The sequence below is a fragment of the Aethalodelphis obliquidens genome, unplaced genomic scaffold, assembly GCF_003676395.1.
Source record: "Aethalodelphis obliquidens isolate GAN/ISIS:26980383/991018 unplaced genomic scaffold, ASM367639v1 scaffold87, whole genome shotgun sequence".
Lineage (NCBI taxonomy): Eukaryota > Metazoa > Chordata > Mammalia > Artiodactyla > Delphinidae > Aethalodelphis > Aethalodelphis obliquidens.
In genome coordinates, this window is record NW_020838031.1 from 1,918,547 (window position 1) to 1,932,113 (window position 13,567).

The 13,567-nt window shown below is 53.2% G+C and overlaps 1 protein-coding gene across 3 annotated transcripts in view; it reads left to right on the forward strand.

The window, feature by feature from the left end:
• Positions 1-13,567, forward strand: part of GALNT2 (polypeptide N-acetylgalactosaminyltransferase 2) — a 178,592-nt gene that overhangs the window by 104,304 nt on the left and 60,721 nt on the right. For all 3 annotated transcript variants that reach the window (XM_027094053.1, XM_027094054.1, XM_027094055.1), the window contains one exon: positions 10,478-10,631. In XM_027094053.1, the coding sequence (XP_026949854.1) occupies positions 10,478-10,631 (154 nt within the window). The remainder of the gene's footprint in view (positions 1-10,477; positions 10,632-13,567) is intronic.

Here is a 13,567-nt window from a genome sequence, read left to right on the forward strand (position 1 = left end):
CTGCTGAGCCTGCATGCCACAACTACCAAAGCCCATGCACCTAGAGCCCACGCTCCTCAACAAGAAGCTACCCCAATGAGAAACGCGTACACCGCGATGAAGAGTAGTCCCCACTCGCCACAACTAGAGAAAGCCCACGCGCAGCCACGAAGACCCAACGCAGCCAAAAAAATAAATTAACAACAACCAAAAAAGCAAGCAGTATTCACACATAATTCGATCACCTCTAGATAACCACTCTTCTTCTCCCACTGCGGTTCCTCCGGCCTCGTCCTGAGCGTGCATCTGGGTGCACTCACCCCCGTGTCCGAGGTGAGCTGTCTCTGCAGCCTCTCGGTGCACCGGCCCCAGCACCGGAGGCTCCGAGTCCTAGACACCATCTCTGAGTCAGCTCCTGGGCCTTTGGGCCCCTCTGTCTGCTCGTCCATGTTATCCCGCCTTCAAAGTTCAGTTTTCTCGTGGATTCTTAGAAAAAAATATCCAAGTCGTCTACTAGATGGGTAACATTGCCAAAGACCTTGGGCATAACTGGGAAGTCTGCCCACACCTGCCCCTCTCTCCCGCAGTATCACCTCGGGGTTCTCCCCAGGTCTCGTGGAGCGCCGCCTCCACCTTCCTCCTGAGGCAGCGTGGCAAGGGCTGCAGGCAGCCCCTACCAGCTGCTTACATCGAGATTCTTACAGCTAAGATACCACACTGTTCATTACCTGTTTCTTCTTAGGGTAATATGGCATTAACACCTTTTCATGTCCTTAAATATCTCCTACATTTAAAAAAATTTTTTGTTTATTTATTTATTTATGGCTGTGTTGGGTCTTCGCTTCTGTGTGAGGGCTTTCTCTAGTTGTGGCAAGTGGGAGCCACTCTTCATCGCGGTGCGTGGGCCTCTCACTATCGCGGCCTCTCTTGTTGCGGAGCACAGGCTCCAGACGCGCAGGCGCAGTAATTGTGGCTCACGGGCCCAGTTGCTCTGCGGCACGTGGGATTTTCCCAGACCAGGGCTCGAACCCATGTCCCCTGCATCGACGGGCAGATTCTCAACCACTGCGCCACCAGGGAAGCCCTCTCCTACATTTTGAATGACAGCAATGTATCCATTACTATTAGCTTATGGAACTTTTCCTATAGTATAGGACATATGCAGGGTTTCCAGCCAGTATCTTTATATGTAAGCCTTATAAATCTTTGTGTGTCCCTAATTCCTTGAAACAAATTCCTAAAAGTGAAATTGCAGGGTCAATGGCAACGCATGTGTTTAAGGATTTTTTTATATTAATTGCCAAGTTGTCTTCTGAAGGGCACCAATCCCTTGCACCATAGCCAACATTAAAAACAAATCTTCCAGGACTTCCCTGGTGGCGCAGTGGTTAAGAATCCGCCCGCTAATGCAGGGGACATGGGTTCGAACCCTGGTCCGGGAAGATCCCACATGCCGTGGAGCAACTAAGCCCGTGCGCCACAACTCCTGAGCCCATGTGCTGCAACTACTGAAGCCCGCGTGCCTAGAGCCCGTGCTCCGCAACGAGAAGCCACCGCAATGGGAAGCCCGCGCACCATAACAAAGAGTAGCCCCCGCTCGCCTCAAGTAGAGAAAGCCTGCGCACCAACGAAGACCCAATACAGCCATTAATTAATTTTTAAAAATCCAAAAACCAAGTATTCTGTTGTCCTTCCCCCATTCCAACGAGTAAGAAAGCAAAACCGAGGACTTAGATCAGGTCGGTAGCCGGAAAACGGGTGGAGCTCTTAAAAGAGCATGATTTTAGCTGGGTTAGTAGAAATACAGCGCCCAAAACAGTTCCGGTAGCGTCCAGTGCCCTCCGTGCTGTCACCCACCCCTCCAATATTTCGTTCTGTTCTGGGCACAGGGTGTTCAGAGATGCTCATAAGTTCGAGTCGGTCCAGATGATGGTGACTCAGATGGGCAGGAGGCTGGAAACAGCATCCAATGAGAGCACTTAAAATAAAATGGATGTTTTTACGGCGGGCCGAGAAGGGCGAAGTGGGATCGTGATGCCCAAATATTTGAAAAGGTGCCACAGAAGACGGGCTCGTCGTTTTCCTTTTATTTGAGACTCTGGAGAGTGGAAGTTGCAGGGAAGCAGCATTGCTGTAGAAGGGAACCAAGGCCGGCCGCTCCAGCTGGCTTCATGTGAGGGGTTTAGTGGAGAGATTTTCACACGTGCATCCCTGGGGCCTTCTGCCTCCAGCGTTGAAGAGAGGCCCCACGGCCTCCATCCAGACTGCACTGGGCCAGGGCGGGGCGGGGCGGGGGGGGGGGGGGGGGGTGCGCTGGGGAAGGAGTGGGACCTGCATTGTGACGCTGCTCTTTGGTGCTTGGTTGCAGTCCCACCCACTTCAGAGTGAGTTGTCATCCGCAGTGGGAGGAACACGGCTTTGGGAAGAGAGAGACCTGCGTTTGACTTGTGGTTCCATCTTTTTTTCTTTTTTTTTTTTTTATTTTTTTTTAATATTTATTTATTTATTTGGCTGCACAAGGTCTTAGTTGTAGCATGCGGGATCTAGTTCCCTGACCAGGGATCGAACCCAGGCCCCCTGCGTTGGGAGCGCAGAGTCGTAACCACTGGACCACCAGGGAAGTCCCTCTTTTTTTTTTTTTTTTTTTTAATATTTATTTGGCTGCACCGGGTCTTAGTTGTGGCTCACGGGATCTTCGTTGCCATGTGAGGGATGTTTTTAGTTGAGGCTCTCAGCTGCGGCATGTGGGATCTAGTTCCCTGACCAGGGATTGAACCCAGGTCCCCTGCGTTGGGAGTGCGGAGTCTTAACCACTGGACCACAAGGGAAGTCCCATGGTTCCATCATTTTAGTTTAACTTCCAAGTCTCACTTGCCCAGTTAGTACAATGGAAACAGTAGTGGTCACATGTACTTTGCAGGGTGATGCTGTACTCCGTTCGGTCTGTATGCAGCGCCTGTCCTGTGGGCGCTGGTTAGCGATGCCCTCTTTCTGTCCTGCCTTTCAAGTATCAGCCCCAATTCTACGTAGTAGGTTCACTCTGATATTTTTATTAATATTTGGGATGAAAAACCATGTACAACAAACGAAATTTATTGTGTTTAGACACTATCACACATAGAGGCAGAGAGAGGAGTTTCTATTTAAAATTTGGAAAAGAAGTATGTATAGGAAGATTCCGTGATTTCAAGGCAGGTGTAGATCTCATAATGCAAATCAGACTCTTCCATGGTGGGTTTTAGTTATTTTGACAGCACAAAGAATTTTAAATAAGTTGAGTATTTACCCTATAGCGTCTGATTTTTTTCTTATATTTTTTTCTAACTAGCTTTTAATCACTCCTTTGAATTTTCTATTTTTTCATCCTTAAAAATGAGTTGTGTAGGATCCCTTATTTCAGGAGACAGTTTCTCACAGGTGAACAAGCCTGTCACACCAGCTATCCAGTGACAAATAATAAAGTATTATTTACATATCTTTGTTACTGAAGTGGATATATTCGTCTGTAATCCCGGCCTCGCCCTGGTCTTCTCTGTTTTGGTGTAGCATTATGACCTCCTAGAGGAAGAATATGAGGAATTTTTTTCCTTTTAAGCATAGTAAAATTACATTCAATCTGAGATCAGCTGAGAGGCTCCACTGAATCGGAGAGCTTTGTCCTGTGATTTAGAATTCATTCTCTTTCCCTCCTCAGCCCCTTTCCCGGAAGAGGCTCGCTGTTTCACACAGGCTAGCTTTCAGTTCGTTCAAGCCGTCCTTCCCGGGGAGGACTTGAGTGAAGATCTGCAGGCTGGCCGTGCTGCCCCGTCCCCTGGCTGGAGGGACCCCAACATCGGGGCCCTCCCTGCCCCTCGTGCACCTGTGGGTGTGGACAACAAGGCTGCCCTCGGCGGGTGTGTCAGCAGAGGGTCCTGGTCCCCCAAAGGACTGTCACACCTGAGCGGTCTCTAATCTGAAGACCACGTGTGTCTTGGTGTTGCCATATGTTCTGTGGGGTTAATCCTCTGAACGTTCATTTTCATAGATTTACATCGTTTCTTTAAATATGAGGTTTAGTAAAAATGAAAATTTTAAGAAAGAGACGATGGTGTTTGGAAATGTTTAAACTTATTTTAAAGTTAATTGAACAAGTCGTCCAAAGGCAAGCAGTTTCTTGAACATAAAAGCGTCTTTTCTAAGAGGTAATTGGAGGATTGGGTATTAGGAGCCTAGAATCAGCTTTCCCACGACAGTGATGTCCTGAGTGGCACCTAGGACCCTGCGTGAGCCAGCCTTGCCCTGAACCCACAGGGCACAGAGCTGGGGCCCCCGACCTCTGCGCCCTGTGCAGGCTCCATGGACCATGCGTGGTGGTGATTCCCGGCTGGCCTCTGCTCCAGGGATGCTGTGCTGTTCTGCAGTCTGGTTAAGAGGGGCAGAAGGGGAAATCCCAAAACTCCACTAGGAAGCAAAAGATTCTGGAAAGACAGATGTAACTCAAGGCCTGGTGGGTGGATAAGGGGAGAGAGAAGAGACTCTGGGTTCCAGAAAGTACGTGCAAAGGCTTGTGAGGGACAGCAGGGGTGACAGAGGAAGAATGTTAGTGGCCAAGTAAGTCGGAGATGGGAAAGGAAGAAAAGAAGAATTGCTGGGCCAGGGAGCTGCAGGTGGTGAGGGCGGGGCGGCCAGCGGACAGGTGTGTGTCCCGCGGAGGGGACCACGGCAGGAGTGGCAGGAAGCCGTCTTCCCAGCCCCCACCTTTCTCCTGGTCCTGGCGCTTTTCTCCCAGAGGCAGCTACCCCGGGCCCCGGCTTCTCCCTGCCTCTGGACGCTGTGTGTCTTGGCTGGAGGGCCGGAGCGGCTGCACCGCGCCCTTTCCTGCTGCCCGCCTGGACGGCTCGGGGCCGCTGGGTGAGGAGCTCCCATCAGAGACCAGATGAGCAGAAGAGGAGGCCAGAGTGACCGCGGGGCCCTGGGTCTCTGGGTGCATCCACAGAACTATCGGAGGCTGTATGGGATGCCGAGGTCGGACGTGGGCTTTGCAGGGTGTGGTTTTAAACAGTCATTAAACGTGTGCTGTGCGGCGGGTTCCAGCCCTGTCGGCTCCGGAGAAGCTGAGAACTGGGGGTGGTTGGTCCCCGAGCAGGTGACCGTGCGGGGGAGGTGCTTGGGGCCAGCGGGGGGGGGCAGAGGGTGGGGTGACAGGCTGAGTCGTCGTCCAGCCCGCCCCACCCCCACCCCCTCCCCCGGCAGGAGGCAGAGGAAGCCGAGCTGATCTCCGGCCTCTCCATCTAGACCTTGATGTCCAGACTGGAAAGCCTGCAGCGATTCTGTTAGGAGAATATTGAAGGCTGAGCGGCTGAAGAGACCTCAGATGCTTTAAATGAATGCGTCTCCGAGTCCAGACCGTAAACAGACAGGGCACGTGGTTCCTGGGGACCGCTGAGCGGGTGAGGTGCCGGCAGAGCAGGGCAAACAGCAGTTGGAGGTGAGCCTCGCCAGGATTTTGGGTTAGTTATTAGATGGAGGAGCGGTAAACCCTGTGAGGCCCTGCGACGATAGGTGTGTGAGAAAACCGTTGTGAGGATGGAGCAGCGTGTGAGGAAGGCCCTGGGGAGGGGCTGCAGCTGGGGATGCCAGGGAGGCTTCCTGGAGGAGGTGGCCGCCCTGGGAGGCTGCTGGCAGCTGGCAGAGCGGAGTAAGTGCATTAAAACCAAACAGCCCTGGGCTTCCCTGGTGGTGCAGTGGTTGAGAGTCCGCCTGCCGATGCGGGGGACACGGGTTCGTTCCCCGGTCCGGGAGGATCCCTCATGCCGCGGAGCGGCTGGGCCTGTGAGCCATGGCCACTGAGCCTGCGCGTCCGGAGCCTGTGCTCCGCAACGGGAGAGGCCACAGCAGTGAGAGGCCCGCGTACTGCAAAAAAAAACCCCAAAAAACAAAAACCAAACAGCCCTGCCTTCTAGTGTCGCAGTTTCGCCTGGGCTCTGCGTGGATGGTGGGTCAGGGAGGGTTTAGTAAGAGCTCACAGGCCTCGCCCCGTGGAGGGCCGAGGGGCGAGGCTGGCCAGAATGGTGATCAGATCTCTGTCATTAACGTTCACAGAGCCAGAGGTCCCGTCCCTGGGGCCCGGGTTCTGCGGTGGCTCCTGGCTAAGGGGACGGGAGGCCGGCTTGAGAGGGCGCCATTTAGAAAAAGCCTGTAAACCAGTGGAAGGAGGTCTAGGGCCCACGTCCAGCGCGTTCGAGAACAGTCCTCAGGTGTGGGTATCAGCAGCGGGAGACCACGTGTGGGAGCCGGGACTTCTTCCGAGAGATGCGCTTCCCCACGATAAGCCCGGGCCGCGGGCAAAGCAGGAGGCTGGTCCTTGCCCGTCAGGAGCCCCTTCCTGACTCTGGGAGAAATGGAGCCACGGGGCCATCAGGGGACGATCTTGGCCTCGAAGGGTGGTTGGCGGGGGGGACTTGGGCGGCCACGGGTGTCTGAGGAAGGGGCTGGGAGGCTGCCTTAGGGCTGTCAGTGGGGCAGGGGGTGTCAGCCTGACGGAACCATCAGGAAGCCTCACCTTCGTACAGAACCAGAGGTGTCAACACTCAGGGTCACGCAGTCCCTCTTTCAGCTTCACAGACCACGTCTAGGAAGGCCTGTCTTCGGGAAATGAATCTCCTCGCAAAGACCTTCAGGGCCTAGTGTAAGAAGCGAGCGGTTTCCACAGCCCTCCCCAGGGTGGAGGTCCCTTCCTCCCCTCCTGTTGTTTCAGCACCTGTTCTCTTTTCCTGTCATCTCGGTGATGAAGCTGGCTTCTGTCTTCTCGTGAGAAGTTTCATATCTGGGGGGTATTTTCCATCCACTGCTTCTGCTTAGCCAAGTCCATTTTCACTAGATTTTCGTGTATTTTTTGGAAACTCTTATTCTAATGCTCTTTCTAAGATTTTAAAGAGGTGATAAAAATACAAGACGTTTTATAAGTGTCGTTTTTTAAAAAGTCACTATATTCAGACGCGGTATCTACAGTTTTGATGGTTTCTCTCCAGCCTCTGACTTGCTGCTTCCCTTCCCGCCTGGGGTTGGACCCAGGCATACATTCCCTCTGAGAACCCTGCTCTCGCTGCTTTTTCCTGACTCTGCTCCAACCCTAGCAATTCTGTGTAAATAACTGAGATCTATAATGGTTCTTTAGCCCGGTGGGTCTGACCCATTATTAGACTGTGGAGCCAGTTTTATGAGTCACACCCACATAAAACAATAGAATATTATGTGTTCACATGTAGCGAGGGGAAAACCTTCGTTTCAGCTGTGTGTGCGTTTACAGCATGACGTCCGGGCCACGATGTGAGATGTATGTCATAGTCGACCATTTTTGAAAGTGCCTGCTGCGCTCTAACATATCACTAAGCTATAAAGTCATTTATAATCTGTCTCCAGTAAAATGGTGTGTGCCTTGGGAAATTAACTGTCACCGGGTCAGGCAGGGCCCCCAGGAGTGCTATAGAGGATGTCATGTCAGAGGGCAGGGGTCACTGGGGGGTGCCTCTGCTGGGGGGTGCATTTCTGGGAGGTTGAAGAAAGGCGTGTTTCTGTGAAGTCACGGAGGGCTGCTTCTCCACTACATTGCTGGCTGCTGAGCTATCAGCTCAGATGCTCCTTCCCCAGGAGGCTCTCCCCTCCCGGCACCCCCTTTCCGTCCAGACCGGGCTCCTCTGTGAGGTGCTTCCGTAGAACTACAGTCCTCACCATCTGAGCACTTAGCTCAGGCTTCAGTGGTGCAGTTGTTACCATGGTCATTATCTTCTTGTCTGTTGCAGCCCCCCGCAGTCTCCCAGAGCGTGACCGCCACAGGTGGGCATCAGCTCTGTGTTTGCTGTTGTACCCGCAGGAGCCAATGAGATACCTAGCGTGTGGTCGACACTTAGTACACAGCAATGGCTTGGGGCCGAGGCAGGGAAAACCCCAGCCCCAGAGCGGATTGACATGAGGCATCCATGAAACCCCGTGCCGCCTTATTGCAGAAAGGGGTCGGAGGTCTGATGGCACAAAGAGATTGAAGGTCCAGGAGCTCGGCAGAGGCCTTACCCCCCACCCCCACACACAGACCCCGACGACCAGCCCTCTTCCTGCTGACCCCAGTTCTCCACGCGAGAAGCAGAACTAGAGACGAGCATCTCTTGGGTGACGGTCCTTCCTCTGGCCTTGGATGGGGCGACGTAGTTCCAAGTTCTTTGTGGCAGTGAAGAGTTTTCAGGCCATTAAACAAATCCGCGGGAGCCGCTCATCTGGATTCCGTGGTCGGCGCAGCTGGGGTGGATTCTGGCCGAGGCTCCTGCTTCACGTAGCCTGTGAGGGGTGAGGTCATGCAGTGAGAAGGGTTTGGTGTGCTGAGCACGGGGTGAAGGCAGAGAGGTGGGGAGAGTGGATGATCCATCGGTATCTCTAGGGCTGTCAGCGTGGAAAACGTGTGCTGGAAACATTTCATCTTAGATGGAAGAGAATGCGGCAAGCGGGCCAGCTCCCGTAGCCAGACATTTATCAGGGGCACGGGATCAGCCTGTAGCCTGGGAGCTCGTGGGTTTTGGAATTGCTTTCCTATTTGAGAGGCTGGACCTTTGTGACCCTGAGCATCATTTCCATGGCAACCAGCTGTGATGAGATGGGGGTTTTGACCTCGCAGGACAGTTGTAACAAGAAAGCGGATGGGCTTTGAGATAGAAAGTTTCCTTACGACCTGGAACAAATCGCAGGTGACTTGGATCTCAGTTTCCTCATCTCTGAAATAGAGAAAGGAACATGGCATTCTTTTGATGGTGTGCGGAGGGGCCTTTGTTGGGCAAGCACACCTGTAGGTACACACGCTAGTGTCATGACTCACTGTTGATCTTAACCAAACGCCCAGCATTTGACGCGCTGCAGAAGGGGCCCTGCCCCACCCTGGGGCCTTGGTGCTGTGGCTCCCGTGCTCTTCCCCAGGGCTACAGGGCCACCCTCCCTCGTGAGGGCATCTCTCAGTCAGACCAGCCCTTGCAGAACAGCAGCCCCCAGCTGCCCGCCCCTTGGCCTCCTGTTTCTCTGTTTCGTCACGGCACTGTGACCACTAGAACGTTACCACTTCAAGGGGACAGGGGTTGTTCTTACTGTTTTTCTTTCCCTTTCTTTTTTTTTTATCTTTTAATTTGGTTTGAGTTTGCACATCTACTGAATTGGCATATTAAATCGTCATGAAAAATCTTTTTTCATTTTATGTATTTATTTATTTTTAGGAAACTTAAGTTTTAAAGAATGAATAACTTGCCCAAGGTCATAGAGGTAGCAAGTGATAAACAGATTTCAACGCGGGGTGGGGCAGGTGGACAGTTAAGTCCCAGCTCTGTTTGGTCTCGAGTCGCTCTTTCCTCCCACTGTTCTCCCTCTGAGTATCGGTGCATTTGCTCGTCTTTCTGCCTTCTCACGCCCGGGCTTGTCCAGGCTCACCCCACCGCGCAGTGCCCTTCCCTCCAGATCCCAGGCTACACCAGCACTGCCCGTACCCAACCCTGGCACAAACTTCCCGGCCAGTGCGTGTTCTTGGAGAACCCTGTGCTGGGTCCTGGAGCCGCAACAGCTAATCCAGGCAGTGGAGTCAACGTATGTGTGGCCAGCCCAGACTACCTCAGTGTCCGTCCCCTCCTGCTGAGGACATGAGTGTGATCAGGGTGAGCGTGCCAGGGTGTGAGCATTCCAGACCATGTGTGTCCCAGGACATGAGTGTGCAAGGATGTGACCATGCAGGATATGTGTGCCAGGGTGTGAATGTGATCAGGGTGAGTGTGCCAGGGTGTGAGCATTCCAGGGCATGTGTGTCCCAGGACATGAGTGTACAAGGATGTGACCGTGTAGGGGGTGTGTGCCAGGGCGTGAGTGTGCCAGGGTGTGAATGTGCTAAGATGTGAGGCTGCCAGGGCGTGTGTGTCCCAGGACGTCAGTGTGCCAGAGTGTAAGTGTGCCAGAAAAGGCTTCACGTACCATGTCAAGGGGTCGATGTGGCAGTGGCTGCAGGAAGTACCTCTAAGGAGGTCTCTCCGGGGTTGTTTTGGTGTCCTGTTCTTTGGGGGTGTTATTTTTGTGTAAACACTTATTTTGTGCCGCCTGGTGTCACACGATGGGGTGCCTTACTTTCATTTGTTCAGGATCTTTGTCACCGTGTCTGAGGTGCTTTTTGGCATTACTGTAATCCCTGGAAAGGTGGGACAAGCAGAGCGTATCTCCTTTTGTACGGAGTGTCAGTGATGCCATTCTCAGGGATACTTTGATTGGCGTAGAATTCTGTTCAGGGACAAATACTCGAAGTCTTGGTTTTAACTTTCACGCTGCAAACTGTTGCCAGTTCACAGGCATGATGCTGCCTGCTCTCAGGTGGTTTGCTGGTTAGAACTGCCAGCAGCGGCAGCCCTGGCGCTGTTCCTTGAAGTCGCACTGACGCGTGGCCTTGGGGCCGAGCGCTCTGCTCCCTCGTGCCCTTGTCCCACACCCTGTGCTCTGCTCCTTGCAGGGAAAGTGCGATGGCGGGACTTTAACCAGGAGGCTTACGTTGGCGGGACGATGGTCCGCTCCGGGCAGGACCCCTATGCCCGCAACAAGTTCAACCAAGTGGAGAGCGATAAGCTGCAGATGGACAGAGCCGTCCCCGACACCAGGCATGACCAGTAAGTGTCAGCCCGCGGCCGGGCGCCACCCTGGCCACTTCCTACCTCACAGTGAGTAGCTTCCCCCGGGATGCTCCTTTTTTCTGTTGCTCTGCAAAACAGCATGTGCCGTGTCTTTATGGGGCCGGAAAACTAGGAAAATTCCGAGGCACATGGTAAAGGAACTTCACCCGCAGGATGTGAAAGGGCTCCTTCGGGCCAGGTTCCAGTCCTCACGACGCGCCCGGCATGTCCAGAGGCCTCAGGCTGCTGGTCAGAGCATGAGAGTCACCGAGGGAAAGTGGTGTGACTGCCCTCCTCTGTACTGGTCCCTCGTTGTTTTTAAAATCCATTCACAAAATAGTTTTGCATCGTTCACAAGCTCAATGGGAGGAAGTGCTAAAGTCTTGCTTACTGGGAAGCTTTCGTTGGGAATGTTCTAGAGACCAGAAAGGGGAAAGAAACAGCACCGCAGGGTCGATGTTAAACTAAGCAGAACTCAGAGGCGGGGGCCCGGGGCCACCTCCCCACTTCGAGTGCTGGGGCTGGTGGGAGGCTCTGCTCTATGTCCTTCCCTAGATTCCTCGGGGACCTGGGGGTTCTCGGGCCTGCAGACGCTCAAATGTGCATCTGTCACCACTGACTAGGAAAGTGATAGCATGACCCTCACTGCCACTCTGTACCTCTGAAGCTTGCTGGTAACGATCTTTGATTGGGAGGCGTCCACAGTGGGGTCCTTAGACGGTTAGTCTTGTCGTATTAAAAAACAAGGAGCCGCATTTGGAGGGCAGCTGTTGCCCTGGGTGCCGCTAGGCCTTCCTGCTCACCTGGCTACTTGTAGAGCCCTTCATCCATCACATAAAGGTACGTGGATGCCACGTCCACCGCAACTGAGACGCTGCACTCGGGTCCCAGGATTCCAGCCAGAGAAGCCTCCCCTGCTCTGGCGGATGGGGAGGTGACGGGGTGGCAGGAGGTGAGGGGGCAGCACTGCCCTTGGACAGTCTGCTCCAGTCCAGCGCGTTCAGGGCACCCGGGTGACGGAAGTCCAGGTGAGTCCTGAGCTGGAGGCATCTGGGCAGGAGGCCAGCAACTGGGCCGTGACAGGCAGCCCTGGTCCCCCAGAGGGCCAGCCGGGTCCCATTTCTCTGGGTGTGAGTTCCCGGGAATGAGGGGCAGGTGAGCTGAAGAGAGACAAGAGCGACCAAGCTCCCCGTGAACATGTGTTGACGCTTGGCTTTGTTTTCTAAGTTAGATAGCACGCCTTGAAAGAGGATTTTCCTCTCGTGCTTTCAGGGGAACTTCGTAACCGTGTAAGCCCACCTAACACACAGGCGCTCTCTCCCTGCCCTTACCAAGCTTTTGGGGGGGTGTAGTCAGCTCTGTGTACCCAGAACAGCTCACAGGTGTGTGGAATTACAGTTCTTTCAGACTCAGGATGTGTGTGTGTGTGTGTGTGTGTGTGTGTGTGTGTGTGTGTGTGTGAGAGAGAGAGAGAGATATAATATGTGAAACATATGATTGATAATATAAACATATATATTGCACATGATACTAAGAATCTCATCATTTTTCTGAATCCAGCCCAGAAGATTGTCTTTGCTTAATATTCCCTGTAACCCATTAATTTATATTTAAGGCAGCTTTGCTCGGCCCCTGTGCCAGGCTGCTGCTTCAAGTCAGCCCGGGTAACTGGTAAACACCCATGTGGAATAGGGGTTGCTGAGCAGGGGTCCAGGGACCACGCGGGCTCCGGGAGAGTCCTGAAGCCGCCTGCACGTCACGGGAGGGTCTCAGACGCACGCGTACCCGCCACCCTCATCCCCAGGCTCGTGGGCCCACCACAGCCAGTCTGTGCCAGCCGCTCCCCGCAGCTCATGGACGGGACAAGAAGGTTGTCCTTGCTGCACAGAGAGCAATGTCCATAACTTGCCTGGTGGTGACGAGCAATGGCTGAAGGCCACAAAGGGCCAGCGCGGCTTTTCAGAGGGGCTTGGCCTAAACTCAGGAGCGGGTTCAGGTTCTAGCAGAATCTAGCTCAAAAACCGTGCCTGGGGCTCCCCTGGTGGCACAGTGGTTGAGCGTCCGCCTGCCGATGCAGGGGACGCGGGTTCGTGCCCCGGTCTGGGAAGATCCCACATGCCGCGGAGCGGCTGGACCCGTGAGCCATGGCCGCTGAGCCTGCGCGTCCGGAGCCTGTGCTCCGCAACGGGAGAGGCCACAACAGTGAGAGGCCTGTGTACCGCAAAAACAAACAAACAAACAAACAAAAATCGTACCTGGCGACTGGAATTGACCTCTTTGAATTACATCTCCGTGAGATGGTGTGGGTTTCACCTCACTGGTTTAAGAGCTGTTTTCCTGCTGTGACCTTCCCTCAGAGCTGAGAGAAAAGGGTGTCCTTTCTGATGGCTCATCAACGTGTGGGCCGGGGTTCTGTCTCAACTGCAAGTCCCTTAAGTGTCCTCAAAACTATATATATATATATATTTTTTTTTTTTTTTTCAGTTTTTGAAATACGAGTTTGTCCAAACAGATGTTTGAATATTCATCCTGCAGTGGGCTGTGTTTTACGTGGCTTTAATTTTAGTTCCAGCTACTGTGTCACGTTCATTTGCATGTGTGAAAGTAGCAGCTGGGATGCCTTCCACGTTTTTTGGGTTTGGGCTAAATTAAAATCTCCCCAAAGTCAATTTGATGCCTGGAACTGAGGCCATGTCTGTCTTCAAAGTATCAGCTTTAGAACAACCAATATTATTGACTGTCAGGTTCAGGAGGTCAAGTTACTTCTCTGCATCCATCCCGTCTCCTTCCATATCTAACAGAGGGCTGTTAAAGTGTGTGACCTTCCTATCTAAATACAGTAGTTTTGGGCTCTGCAGTATCTCTCTTTCTATAGACCGATGGACATGCTTGCCCAGTAGAGTTCAGTCTTCACTTGTGATAAATCTGACAGC